The following is a 14,429-nucleotide window of genomic DNA, read 5'->3' on the forward strand; positions in this document are numbered from 1 at the left end:
AGATGGAGACACTTGGGTGTGGGAAATAAGATCCCACCACGGAGACCAGCAGCCTCTGGGGATTCTGGAAGCCGTCCCTCTCATCCTCGGCGTCCCCTACCCTGCCCTCCGCAGTCATCGGGGCATCTGCTCCTCTCTCTCATCTTCACACTTGATATGACATCCAGTGTTAGAGCTGCCAGTTCCTTTGAACCTGTTCCAAGTCCCCCACATCCCAGGACTGGGCACCACATATGATCAGAGAAGGACATCCCGTTTCCTGCGTGTTGTGTTCCCTAGTTCATGCTTCTTGGTATCATGATTCCTTTTGAACGAGATCATTACGTGGCAGCGGTATTTATCAAAACATTCTATACATTATTTAAACAGCAAAGAACAGGTACAATTTAAATAGCCTTTTAGGCCTAAAATTAAAGCTCTACATAAAGTGAGGTTTTGTTCGTCAAAATATAGGTTTTGTTCAGATCACAGAATCACAAATCATGAAGAACCTCAATAGAGTAACGAAAATATTTAAATTATTTAAAAGTGATTGCACATAATTTAGTTTGTTCTCACTGAGCGCCCAGTGCTGGAGGGTGGCGCTTTTGTGTTTTAGCGATCTTTTCTCTATCATTCGTGATCTGTGCAATCAAAACCAAACATGTTACGTGGATCTAGTAGTTGATTTGGTCTCCACCTTCCACACCACTCATATCATGCAGAAAGGAGGTAAGGAGAAAAACCATGAGAGAAGTACCCCGCTCATCAACATTCGTGGCATGACCCCATCCGTAAGAAAAGATAACTCCAACCTGTTCGGTCCATCTCATCAATAACGTCAACATAAAGTCCCTGTTTGTGCAATTTCTCCTTCTAATGAGCGCGTTCAAGGTGTGAGTTACACAGAGATCTGCACCGTTGATAACCCAGCCATGGTGAGCTGGAGCCCAGGTGGATGGGGCGGACCAGGGCTTCGGATCTGTCTGCGTAACAGACGGCCCCACCCTGTAGCCGCTGCAGTCAGCAACCACGGATCACTGACCGCAGTTCTGTAATCGGAACTGGACTCTGGGCAGTTCTGCTGCCCCATGTGGTCTGCGGGGGCTGCCCCACGGTGGCTCAGGGCAGGCCCTCAGCCGGTTTCCAGGACCCACCAGGCCTCTGCGAGGCTCAGCCCATCTCTGGCACAGACCCGCTTCTACCGTCTGTGCTGATAAAAGCTGCTCACAGGAAGACAGAGCCACAGGGAGGGAGACAGATTCCACCTCTCCCCGTGAGGCTCGGGGCACATCCCACCAGGAGGAAAGGTATCGATCGTGTCTTTTTTGGAGACTGTCTCCAGACGCAGGTTCTGGCTCCATTTTTAGAGAGTCCCAATCCCTTTTTGCTGGAAGAGTGAGAAACTAGACTATTCTCCATGCGTCTTTATGGCTTTCAACCCATTCTGCACCTTCTTCTCTTTCCTCTTTTGGAAAAAGTAAAGAGAACTACGCCCGTTTTCTCTTTTTTAGATCTGCTTCAAATCAGGTCAAAATAATTAGAAACAAAGAATTTATCATGCCAATTCCGAGGGGCACCTGCACCCCCATCCTCGTAGCAGCAATATCCACAATAGCCAAATTATGGAACGAGCCCAGATGTCCACCGACAGATGAAGGGATAAAGACGATGTGGTGTATAGATACAATGGGATAGTACTCATCCATCAGAAAAATGAAATCTTGCCATTTGCAATGATGTGGGTGGAACTAGAGGGTATGATGCTGAGCAATATAAGTCAGTCTGAGAAAGACAATTATAGGATTTCACTCACACGGAATTTAAGAAACGAAACAGGAGCATAGAGAAAGGAAGGAAAAAAAGATATCAGAGAGGGAGACAAACCATAAGAGACTCATAACTCTAGGAAACAAACAGGGTTGCTGGAGGGGAGGCGGGCGGGAGGATGGAGTAACTGGGTGATGGGCACTAAGGAAGGCACGTGATGTAATGAGCACTGGGGGTTTTATACAACTGATAAATCACTGGATTCTACCCCTGAAACCAATACTACACTCCGTATTAACTAACTTGAATTTAAATTAAAAAAAAAAAAAAAACCCTGTTGAAAAGAAAGAAACTAATCTATCGGTAAGAGTATAGTCCTGCTGATTTAGGAAAACAAAATGGCTTAGAGCTGAAGGCCGTCCTTGTTCGAATGGGAGCACTGGAGCGCCTAGATCCCGAGCGGGGCGGAGGCCCAGAGCCCAGCCCCGAGGTCTGCGGGTGCCCTCCAGGCTGCCGACGCGGGGAGCGGTGACTCAGGTGGCGTGGCTGCACTTTATACAGAGCTATAACTTTGCACATGGAAACTGAGAAAACACGCGATGCACAAGGGAGCCCTCAGGTTGAGTTTCATAAATTAAAGTGTTTCTCAGAGCAAAGGCACCATGGAGGGGTGGGGACTCCTTGGCGCCAGCTTCCCGTCTCCAGGCAGGTGCAGTGTGGAGGGCAGCGGGGAGCCGAGGGGCCCCGTCACCTGCAGTACGACCACACCGCCCGTTCCTCACCACCCGGGTGCCCGGGGCCATCTGGGTGACCCCACCTCACCCTCGTGCATGGCCAGACTCGTCTCTGTGACACGGTGGTTCTCTGTTCCGGTGGTCGCAGCAGACCCGTGTGAGGCGCTGGAGGCCCCCCTGCATGTCTGCCTCACGGCCTGCTCCCCGCTGCGTTTCACAGACCTCTCCAGCCCTGCCCTCCTCCTCCTCCTCCACACCATCCAGACATCTTTCAGACCCTCCGAGGATTCTGCTCATTCGAGAACGTAGAGGTCTTAAGGCCCACCCTTTGGGAATATTTCACATCCTCTAGATTGTTTGACCTCTTCTTTACCTTGAGGTCTCCATTCCATTGTTGCAAACGTGGACAACGAAACTTCAGAGTCAGATTTTTTTTAATCATCACAAACTCTTATTTTTGGCTTAGAGCAGACTCTTAAACTGCTCGTTGTTGGCCGAAAGGCAGAAGCCTTTTTCAGACACCACTGACGTCAGGCAGGCACCCGTGCCTTGGTTGGGGCGGACTTCAGGCGAGCGAGGTGTGGGCAGGAGTGGGCTCCTGGCTTCTGAGGAAATCCTCGGGGTAGGGAGAGACCGCCCTGCTCGGTGTCCCTGTTCCCTCTCATCGTCGCCAGCCTGTCAACACATGTGTTGCAAGCACAGGACAGATGCCAGCCCCAGTCCTAGCACTGGGGACACAGTGACCAAAAGTCCTAGCCCTGTCCTCAGGCTGACCTCGGGCACAGCAGATGCTGCAAGGGCCCCAAGGAGCCCACCAGGCGGGCACAGCAAAGAGGCTTCTCCAAGGACACAAATCGGCTGCTCATATTGGGGATTCTGGGAGGTGGTGCTTGAAGCCACGTGGGGGCCTTGCAGGGTGTCTGTGAGTCAGTAGGCGGGACGGCCCCAGTGGGAAGGAAAGAACTTCTGCCCTTGCACACACTGGGCAAGTGGAGGCTTTAAAATTGAGTAAGGCATCAACTTAGGTTGGCACAGAGCAAAACAGGCCTGAGGGATGGGTCGCGGGATGTACATGTGCTGGGGCAGATGGCAAATCCCTCATCGTCACCTCTGAGCGGCTCAAGTACAGGTGTTCACGGTGCAAACCTTGCAGCCTTTCTCTGGTTGAAACCTTCCAAAATGTTGGGGGGGGGGGAATTTGAGCAGTCCCGTGCACTCTGGCCTCCGGGTCTTCACACCCCCCAACTGTGAGGACTCCTATTACTGAGGATGACCAGGTAGGGGTACCTGTGGCTCCCCCCACCCAAGCACACGGTTTCCTTAGAGGATTTAAGTCTCTCCAGCTCTTCTTTCAGTGTCTAATTCTAAATGGCAAATTGTTTCTTCTAGGTTTATTTATGAAACAGAGCATCACAACGGCATAGCAGAATTACTGGAAATCTTGGGGAGGTGAGTCGTCTCTGTTGCTGGCAGCGAGGGGAGTTGATTCCAGGATGCTCCAGTTCACTGAGTCCGTCAGCCCTCCCCAGAGCGAGGAAAATTGAAACCATTTCCAAAGGAACTAAGATCTCACTTGATGGAAGGGGTTGGTGAGGTCTAGGGTCAAAAGCCATGGATAGGAAACCCTCCTGTGTGCCTGGCTCCACGCGCAGATTCTGTTTCACACACCTCATCCAAGACCGTTACCTTGAGAAGGTTTATGTTGACACCTAGAAGAGTGGATCATTTTTTTTTTTAATTTTTTATTTATTTATGATAGTCACACAGAGAGAGAGGGAGGCAGAGACACAGGCAGAGGGAGAAGCAGGCTCCATGCACCGGGAGCCTAATGTGGGATTCGATCCCGGGTCTCCAGGATCACGCCCTGGGCCAAAGGCAGGCGCCAAACCGCTGCGCCACCCAGGGATCCCAAGAGTGGATCATTTATCCTACATTGGGAGTATTGAGTAAATGCTAATATTTCATGTTGCTTGGATTTTATAAACTTTTCATATCTGTACTTAACAATAATAGACATTTCAAAAATTTCGCCATCTTCATCCAAGTGAAATCTTTGCTTGCTATCATTTTTTTTAAATCAGTGGCCCATGGTTTTTGTTTTTGTTTTTGTTTTTTAAGATTTTATTTATTTATTCATGACAGACACAGAGAGAGAGGCAGAGACACAGGCAGAGGTAGAAGCAGGCTCCATCAGGGAGCCTGACGTGGGACTCGATCCCGGGTCTCCAGGACCATACCCCAGGCTGAAGGCAGCCATTGGGACTGCCCGACCCATGGATTTTATATCAGACTTCCAGCCCTCTATTCCCGGGGTTCCACAGCTAAAAAGCTTGGAAGGCTCTCTCCCAGCACCTTACTTGGGGATTGAGCTGCATTAGCAGCTAAAAGGTTCTGAGGGACCTGCAGAGAGGGCACCTCTGTACATCCCCAAAGCTTTGGGAACACAAGTCTCTCTCAGGCAACATTGTTGTCATCTGGTCAATCCGTGCTCCAGTGGTGAGAAAACTCTCCTTGCTATTTTAGATATAATTTGAAAAAACCATTTGTCCTCGTGGAGAATTCTACGTTGACCAGTTTTGGCACACTCAGCGGGTTTCTCCCGCTCAGTAGAGCGTGGTGAGCGGTCAAGGGCCCTTCCTAGGTGTATGACCTTCCTTAACTACTCTTGGCTGCTGTTTTCCTAGTAAGAGGGGGAGGGATCCACTCACCTCCTAAGAGTCGAGGAGGGTGTGCGACCGTGTGAAGCGTCCGTGCAGCCTGGCATGTCACACAGGCAACTCTGTGCTCCCTGCTGCTAGGATCGATAATTTTATCCTTCCAGAAGAGGTGTTTGACCTTGACGGTCTCCCCCGATGTGAATGAGCAGGCCAGCCCTGGTGCCCACCTCAGACAACCCCTGCCTGCAGCGCTCCTGTGCCCAAGGCCCCTGGATGGTGCGGGTCCATCTAGAAATTGCCTTAACTGCTCTGTAGCTCTAACACGTGTCTGTGCTTGCCTAATAATAAAATCAAATAAATAGAAAGCCCACTCGCCCAACTGATAAACCAGTAGATAAACTACTTGACATTAGAGATAAAGCTTCAGTTTGGAGTCCAGGAATAAGACCCTCTTTCTATGTAGAAGGGAGCAGCTTCCTGGCTGATTCTCACCCAGCTCCCACTTGGACACTTGGACTCTATCCCACCAGCATTAGAATAACAAGCCCGAATCTCTCCAGGGAAGCGTGAATTCCTAAAAATAGGCAAAGGTCAAGGGAAGGTGCCGGGTGTGGACAGCCGTGGAGCAGAGCGGGCACCCCACCTGAGCCTCCCGGCCTCCTCCGCCTGTCTGAAGGAGGCTTTGCCCCCGGGGTCATGCTCTTCTGGGTAATGCCCTGCAAACCCAGAGTTTTAGAATTATCTTACACTTAACAAAGAAAGAAATGACAATGCTTCTTGGAAGGTTTTTAATTTTCTTTTTAATTTCCGCTAATATGCTCCTCTTTTGTGCAACGTACATTTTGCTTACTGATTTTTTTATGCTGGATAAAAAAGGCAAGATTTTTTTTTTTAATCTGGAAGTTGTAAATATTCAAATTTTGAATAAATTCTGTTTTCACAGTATAATTAATGGATTTGCCTTACCACTAAAAGAAGAGCACAAGATTTTCTTACTGAAGGTGTTGCTACCTTTGCACAAAGTGAAATCTCTGAGTGTCTACCATCCACAGGTAAGGGGTGCTCCGCAGGACACATATGTGGGGACGTGCGCTAGCATGGCATCTCCGTGTGAGCATTGGTCTAAGACACAGAATTCCAGCCTGTTACCTGGGAGCACTGTCTTTGTCGTGTCCCGTTGCTGATGTAGGTTCTGGTGCTAATTGAAAGGATACAGGGGTAAAGAAATTCCCTTTTAAGAAGATCAGAAAACTCTCAGGAATGGAGAATTTCAGAATTAGTTCTAAACGCAGAGAAGAGGGTGACTCACTTGATGCCCCGCGTCAAGAGATCTCAGAGGAAGCTTTCTGTCGTGGGATTTAAAATCTGACTCCTTTAGGAAACTGAGTGGGGAAAAATCAGAGAGGAAGACAAACCGTGAGAGACTTCTGACTCTGGGAAACAAAGACCCCGTTGCAGGAGGCGGGGATATTGGATGGGGTGACTGGGTGACAAGCACTAGGAGGGCACTTGATGGGATGAGCACTGGGTGTTAGACTATATGTTGGCAAATTGAATTTAAATAATTTTTTAAAAAACATAAAATCTGGCTCCTTTAAGAAAAAGCCTCTATGTCTGTGACCAATGACATGGTCTAAGAAAAAGGTGTTTTTATTTTTATTTATTTTATTTTTTTAAGTAAACTGTGGGCTTTCTGCAGTTGTGGAAATCTAATGACAGTTACCCTGAAAATTTGGCCAGTGAGTGATTACTACCTGGTCAGGCGGCTGCACGGACTCGGGAGACGTGGCCTCCCCTTCACTCTTGCACTTGTGAGCCCTGCAAGGACGGGTGCTGAGTGTCGGGGACAGGGTGGCCCCCAGCTGCGGTCCAGTCCCCTGCGTGATCGCTGGGAGTCTGAGCAGGTGCAGGCCCGACAGCCAGCGGGCACAGCACGAGTCACAGGAAGTGAATTCTTTATGTGATAATAAGGACGTTGGCTTCCTGGGACGTATTTTACTTTGAGGTGGGTTTTTTTTTTTTTTTCACCTCCTTTTGCTGTTAACCTGGTGATCGTAGCTTTACACCTAGCCAGATCGTTACCTCAGCTGTTCAGTGGTTTAAGGTGGAACCAGATTTTAATTTGGTTTTTCCCCAGCTGTCAGATTCCTCGTTCATTGTAGTCTCTAAAATAATCGTGAGAGAAATCCCCTTCAAACCCGGGCTGACCTGTCGATGTTAAGCCCAGAGGACCCTTTGCTGATATTTTTAGCTGTTGGACCTGGTCCCTGAGAGTCCCCCTGAGAGCCCCAGCGGAGGCGGAGGGCGCGGGGGCAGCACAGGGCACCAGGAGGCAGAGCAGCGCTGCCGTGTTAAAGCGAAATGCTAATACCTCCTCTCCGTGTACTTTGCAGCTGGCGTACTGTGTAGTGCAGTTTCTAGAAAAGGACAGCACCCTCACTGAACCGGTGAGTACGCGCCCCAGCCGGGGCCTGGCCCTGCTGCCAGCACGCGGCAGGATGTGGCGCGTGGGCGTCCCCAAACGGCAGTGTCACCACAGCTCTGCTGCCCAGTAGTGGTTGAAACCACTTTTTCACCTTAAGTCACACAACTGATAAACACGCCGGTTTCCCTCATGTGTTAGGTGTTTTTCAGAGTGTGGTCACTTGAGTTACACGTTCCTCTACTGCGGGGATGACGTTACGCCGTCAGACTCGGAGTGGCCGCGGCCGCCGGATGGCGTGCCCTTGAGCACTTTCCCTTCTTGGTTTAAGGACACGCAGCTTTCTTGGGTCCTGCCAATTGAGGTGACCTGCGACCTTCCCTCCAGGCTCAAGGCTAGCTGCTTTGTGATCACCGCGTCGCCAGTGCCAGGTTGCTGCCGTCGAGCGTGTAGATTTCCAGATTTCTTGGCGTATCACGTTTATTAGAAGTAAAAAGCTGTTGTGGCCTAGATGAACCAGGTGGAGCGTGCCGGGGGCCAGGTTAAACATTTGAATATACTTTTTTTTTTTTTTCAAATAGCTTTATTCAATTATAATTCACATACCCCACAATTTACCCATTTAAAATGGACAACTCAGTGGCTTTTTGGTATATGACGTTATTTTAATTGTGCTTAAGTACATGTCACATAAAATTTGTCATTTTCAATGTACAGGCGAGTGGCATTAACTACACCCCAGTGCTCCGCAGCTGGCACCACTATTCCCAGAGCTTTGTCACCCCAGACAGTAGGTCTGCACCCACAGACCCCGACTCCCACTTCCCCTCTGCCCACCCCAGGAACGCTCACCTGCTCTGTCTCTGCTGAGTTTGCCTCCTTGGGGCACCGGGCATGGGTGGAAACGTGCAGGATGTCCTCAGAGTTCAGACAGGCCACGCCCGTGTCAGAGCTCCATCCCTGGATGTGGCTGGATAGACTCCCTGGTGTGTGGTTCGCAGGCTCCCGTCAGTGAACGCTCAGGCTGCTTCCACCCCCTGTGAATAGTGCAAATAATGCAGCTGTGAATGTGGGCATGCAGGTGTCTACGCCAATCCCTGCTCTTGGAACTGCTGGATCCGCTGGTGATCCTGTGTTTGGCTTCATGAGGAGCTGCCCCTCTGTCCTCCACAGCAGCTGCACAGGGACCCCGCGTTCTCCACATCCTCGCCAACACCTGGTATTGTCCCTTGGTCTGTTCTAGCCTCCAGTGAGTGTGCACAGGCATCTCTTAGGGGCTTTTTGATTTGCATTTCCCTCATGGCTGAAGATGTTGGGCATCTCTTCATCTCTTCATGGCCTGTTGGCCACCTGTGTGTCTGTGGACAAACATCTTCAGATCCACTGCCCTTTTTTTTTTTTTTAATCAGCTAGGCTGTTTTTTACTGTTGAGTAACAAAGTAAGAAGTCCTGAGTCACTTTCGGTGTTTGAGCCGTTATTTTTTAAGTTACTGTTGGAATAAAAAAGGCAGATGTCATTCCAGCATCTCTCTGTCCCCCTGGCCGCCTTCCACAGCGGTCCCGTGAGGTTATGAGTCTTACAGTGGAAATGCGTGAGGAATCCTTAATGCTCTGTATCTGATCTCTGCTGAGCTCCGTGCATGGACACCCCAAGTCACCCACCCAGGAACCGCCGCATCCCCCAGCACCTGCCCCACTCCCCTCCCCGGGGTCCCCACACACCTCTGCTTCAGCTCTGTCTGAGATTCTGGAAGCTTCACCCCCCAGGAAAGGCACCAAACTTACCAGTCTTGAGTATCAAACATGGAGTGTTTACTCCCGGTAGGTAGGGTTCTCTTTATCCCCCTGACTAAACTGGAGACGCATCTAGGTGGGGAAGGACACCTGAGGTGGCCTCAATGGTCCCGTGGCTCCACACTAACGGGTGAGAAGCGTTACCAGAGACGATAGTGTGGGAACAGATTTGCACACACCCTGCCTTTGCCTACCTCAAAACTAAAAGGGAAAGGAAAACATGGAAGGAGAGAAAACGCATGCACTTTTCTTCATGACTGTCCTCAGTGTGTATTTCTCACACTCCCCAGGCTCCAGACCCCACCAGACGTGGGGCTGCGTTTACCCCAGGCCAGGCCCCCACAGTAGTGCCCTGGTCCCCAGCTGGGTCCGTCACAGCACGAGTCCCAATCCTGTCCCAGCTCACCTCTGTGCCATCTTTCACCTGGGAGTAACGTGAAGGCCCACAGAGGTTTGCAGCAGCGGGAGCCCTTGGCCACACTAATCCGATGGGAGGAGCAAGGCGGCTGCTGGCTTCCACCGGGTCCTTCCATCCTCGATGGGAACCTCTGAGGTGGCATAGGCAGAGAAGCTTCAGGCCCCCGCACACCCAGCCTCCCAAGATCTCCACCCAGATTCGCTTCCTGAATCTCCTGCAGCCCAGACAACAGGCGGGTGCTCTCTTGACCAGCAGGTTTTGTTTTCTGCACATTAAAAATGTTCGGACCCCCGCCTCGGTGAACTCCTTCCTTTGAAATCCCCGTATCACAAAAATACAGAGGCTGGTCTGTCTCCCTTCAGCATTGAAAGCTTGTCGACGATTAGGCGAATGGGGTAAAGTCCTGTGAAGGTGAGTGTCCCCTTGGCAGCGCTAAGGAGGACGTGGCACATGCGTGGCTCTCAGGGTCCTGGACCCAAGGCTCTCCAGAAGCCAGTATGGCCAAGGTCAGGAATGTTTAAAGTACGGTCCATTTAAAAGACCTGCATCCTTCCCGTTTAAGGTCTGCAATTAATATTTTTATTTGTAAACTGCACTTTAGAAAGCTCAGCAGCTTTCTGGGCACATTGAACGTGTACATTATCATATGAAGAATAGGAGCCCATCGGACTGAGGACGGAAGTAAAGTCATGTTCTCTTGTCGTCTGCCTGTTGCTTTAGGATAATCGGCTTTTACTACAGGGCCTGGTGGGAACCCTCTTCTTCCCTGGGGTGACAGGGAGGGGACAGAGCCACTGGCACACATGCTCGGGCCCACCCGCCCTCCCCAGCCCTGGCCAGAGAGTGGCAGCCCATTGAGTCTCCAAAGGACAGCCCGGTGTGTGATGTGCCCAGCAGCAGGCTGCCTCTTTTGCCTAGATTACGTTACCAAACAGACCCTTCTTTTTTTTTTTTTCTTTTTTTTTTTTTAATCTATTTATTCATGAGAGACAGAGAGCGAGAAAGAGAGGCAGAGACACAGGCAGAGGGATAAGCAGGCTCCATGCAGGGAGCCTAATGTGGGACCTGATCCCAGGACTCCAGGATCACGCCCTGGGCCAAAGGCAGGCGCTCAACCGCTGAGCCACCAGGGATCCCCTAGACAGACCCTTCTTTTACAAAACGCTGCTGCACTCTGAAACCGTGGCATCGACCATAAGTCGCTCCAAATAGTGTGAAAAGTAGGTCCAGCGTGTGGCTCCAATTCCAGAAATAAAACCTTTTTCAGAGACGTTAAATAGCTAAACCAGTTGTAGTTTTTGTATCTCACATGTTGATCTATTTTTCCTACTAAAATACCATTTGACAAGGAAGAGTGGATTTGTGACAAGACTGGCATCTGCTGTATTCTTAACAGTGGTCCCCATACCGGGGAATAGTAGGTGCTCATTAAATGTCTGTTCAGTGGTTTTGAGCAAAAAGTAGGACAAAAATCATTAAATGCTCTTTTTTTTAAGAAATTCCCTTTAAAGACCACCATGAAAAAAAAAAAAAGAAAAAAAAAAGAAAGACCATCATGTTGTAAATTTTTATGTCAGACTCCGAAACTAGGAGGCTTGTCTTTTTTATAAATGTTGGAATTTTATAAAGTGTAGTATCATAAAAGGTTATCCAGGAGCCTGAAGGTCAAGAGCATTAAGTAGACTTGTTCTGAATGGATGTTGTTCAAAGGCCGGCCGTGTTTTTAGCCACAATAACGATGGAGCAGTTGGCCCACTGAGCGGTGAGGTGCTGTCTGCAGAGCTGCAGAGGATGGGCCAGTGGAGACCACTTGCCAGCCCGGGAGAACTGGCACTTGGGGTGATTTTCGTGGCAGTCCTGATGCTAGCTAGGGCTGGGACAGTAGTCCCAGAATGGCCCTGGTGGGCTGCAATCATACGTGGGCAAGCGTCCTTTAGGTAGCTAAACTCTAGAAACGTTACTAATCCTTACCAAGTCGAATCTGATACTCCGGGTGGACGCTCTTTACTGATACGGTTGTGGTAGGAAATTTGGAAACTCTAGGAGTGAGATAAAGAAAGGTTGCCCCGCAGAAGCTCTTCTACCTGTCTGATGTGGGCAAGAAACATAACGTCCAATCCCCGCGAATGAGGAAGCCGCCGTCGACCAGCTGAACACGGCTCACGGGGGCGGGCCACGCAGGTGCGCTCTGGCAGGGTCCCAGCTGAGGCCACACTGCCGTGCTCCCGGCGGGCCAGCCCTCCTCAGATGCAGGGTCCTCGCAGCGCAGGGTCACAGGTCACGCGCGCCAAGAGCAGTGAGGCCCGACCCCGGGTCCCTCTGCAGCCCTGCATGCGTGAGCTGACAACATTGGCTTATGTCATGTCTCCCTCTTCTGATATATTCTAGCACAATTTAACACAATCAAAAACACCACGTGTGGTTGTGTAGAGCCAAATATGAATGAATGATCAGTTTGAGACAGAAGCGGATTGTGCATATGTGTGACCAGCAGCCCCAGAGCTGGCGACTTCTGCACAGAAACAAATATACGACGTCCTAAGCCCCGTGTTTCTCCATTGTTCTTTTTCTCTCTAACCCTTCTAACTGCTTGTTTTTTATCTTTCTGTTTTCTAAAGGGGCTGACTGCAGTCAGTGGTGGTTCATCAGAGAGAGTGGGTCACATACATTAAAGTTGTGGTTCTTAAGTATATAAAATGAGCTGTTTCTCTAGTTCCCAAAAGCCCACGTGCTGATTTACCATGCAGCTGTTCCGTCTACAAGGAAGAAAGCACCACCTTAATTTGTTGCTTTGCTTGGAGTGGGGGGGTCACCTGCGGGGGGACACCTCAACGAAACACAGATGTCGGGCATCACAGACGTCACGCTGTGTGTTTCTTTGGCAGGTGGTGATGGCACTTCTCAAATACTGGCCAAAGACCCATAGTCCAAAAGAAGTCATGTTCTTAAATGAACTAGAAGAGATCTTAGACGTAATCGAACCATCAGAATTTGTGAAGATCATGGAGCCGCTCTTCCGGCAGTTGGCCAAATGTGTGTCCAGCCCACACTTCCAGGTACGGAGGGCAAGGAGGGAGCAGCCTCCAGGGTGACCCCATCACCAAACATGTAGTTTTCGCTAAAAGTTGTTAGAAATGGCTCCTCCGTACAAGTGCCTTTGTCTTTACGTTTGGCGCACCCCAAACACGTAGAACCTCGCTTTCCACACCTGAGAGGTGGATGCTTGTAGATGAACTGTTCAGCCCCGAAACTCCCCGTCCATAAGCACTTTATTTCTGACACACGCACGTTCCTGTTTGAGGGGGCCTTGGTCACACACCGCTCTCCTGTCCTCGGCTCCTCATTCAGGCCTTCTGGCCTTGTTCAGAGGTCGTCTCCAGGACCTCTGTGCCGTCCGTCTGCCTCCCGTGGACCTGCTGGCATGTATCGTGAGCTCACAGTGGGCAAGGCAGCCCGGCCAGCGGGGGTCCCAGTGTCAGCCCCGCTCCCGTCCCTCCAGCCCTCCTCCTGGCCCCCTTCCTTACGGCCCTTGGCCACACGGCCTGTCACTTCGGGAGTATGAATTCTCCCATCACTGTCTCCCCTGCCAGAACGTAAGCTCCACAAGGGCAGGAGTTCTGCATCACCTCAATCACTGCTGACACCTCAGCACCAGACCCGTCCCAGACCTGTGATGGGAGTAGGTGGGTGGGAGGCAGAGGGATGAGCACATCTGGCGGGTGTGTGGCCCACGTGTGACCCAGGGCCCAGCATAAATGTTTATTAAACGAATAGAGAAATGAATGATTGTATTCTTGATGTACAAGAAACCCTCTGCCTCCCTGTCGGGGGCTCCTCAGGGTTACAGTCTAGAGTGTGCTGAGGTTGTGGAAATGAGTCGCTAATCCAGTATAATTCACCACGTACCCGCAGAGTTGTGGGCAGGGTCCTGCTGAATGAATGTTTGTCGTCACGGCCACATCAGTTGTGCCGTCTGTCTTCCAGGTGGCAGAGCGAGCACTGTATTACTGGAACAATGAGTATATCATGAGTCTAATCAGCGACAACGCAGCAAAGATCCTACCCATCATGTTTCCATCCTTGTACCGCAACTCCAAGACCCACTGGAACAAGTAAGAAACAGCTGGCTGTCGCCCACTGGGGCATTTTAACATTTCACGTATCTCGCTGAAACTTCCAACCAATTCGGATTGAAATCCAAGTCCGAAATAGCAGTTAGAAAAGAAAATGTTGCTTTTATTGCGGGCTTAGAATTAAGGAGAAGTGTGGGTTGTATCTGTGGCCTTTTATTGCCTCCTCACCCCCGTTTCAAGCCAATACGGAGGCACATCTGTTGGCACCCACCGTTCCCGGCTGCATTGGCAGTGGCATCTTCCAGGCTTCATCTTTATTTATTTATTTTTTAAAAAGACCTTATTATTCTTGAGAGACAGAGAGAGAGGCAGAGACATAGGCAGAGGGAGAAGCAGGCTCCATGCAGGGACCCCGATGGAGGACTCGATCCTGAGACTCCAGGATCACGCCCTGGACAGAAGGCAGACACTCAACCATTGAGCCACCCAGGCGTCCCGGGGCCTCGTCTTAGATCTCCTCCAGCTAAGGTCACTGTAGAGCCCTCAGAGCACGGTGGCCACCCTGTTCTCGGAGGCGCCCAG

The 14,429-nt window shown here is 50.4% G+C and overlaps 1 protein-coding gene across 13 annotated transcripts in view; it reads left to right on the forward strand.

Annotated features, from left to right (window-relative positions):
- The window catches only part of PPP2R5C (protein phosphatase 2 regulatory subunit B'gamma), a 123,374-nt gene that overhangs the window by 91,917 nt on the left and 17,028 nt on the right, over positions 1-14,429 (forward strand). For all 13 annotated transcript variants that reach the window (XR_012037253.1, XR_012037251.1, XR_012037252.1 and 10 more), the window contains 5 exons: positions 3,873-3,932; positions 6,084-6,192; positions 7,534-7,587; positions 12,660-12,830; positions 13,759-13,886. Coding sequence is in view for 10 of the 13 variants with exons in the window: in XM_072839973.1 (XP_072696074.1) it covers positions 3,873-3,932; positions 6,084-6,192; positions 7,534-7,587; positions 12,660-12,830; positions 13,759-13,886 (522 nt within the window). In the remaining 3 variants the exon portion in view is untranslated. The remainder of the gene's footprint in view (positions 1-3,872; positions 3,933-6,083; positions 6,193-7,533; positions 7,588-12,659; positions 12,831-13,758; positions 13,887-14,429) is intronic.

The sequence above is a fragment of the Canis lupus genome, chromosome 9 (genome assembly GCF_048164855.1).
Source record: "Canis lupus baileyi chromosome 9, mCanLup2.hap1, whole genome shotgun sequence".
NCBI lineage: Eukaryota > Metazoa > Chordata > Mammalia > Carnivora > Canidae > Canis > Canis lupus.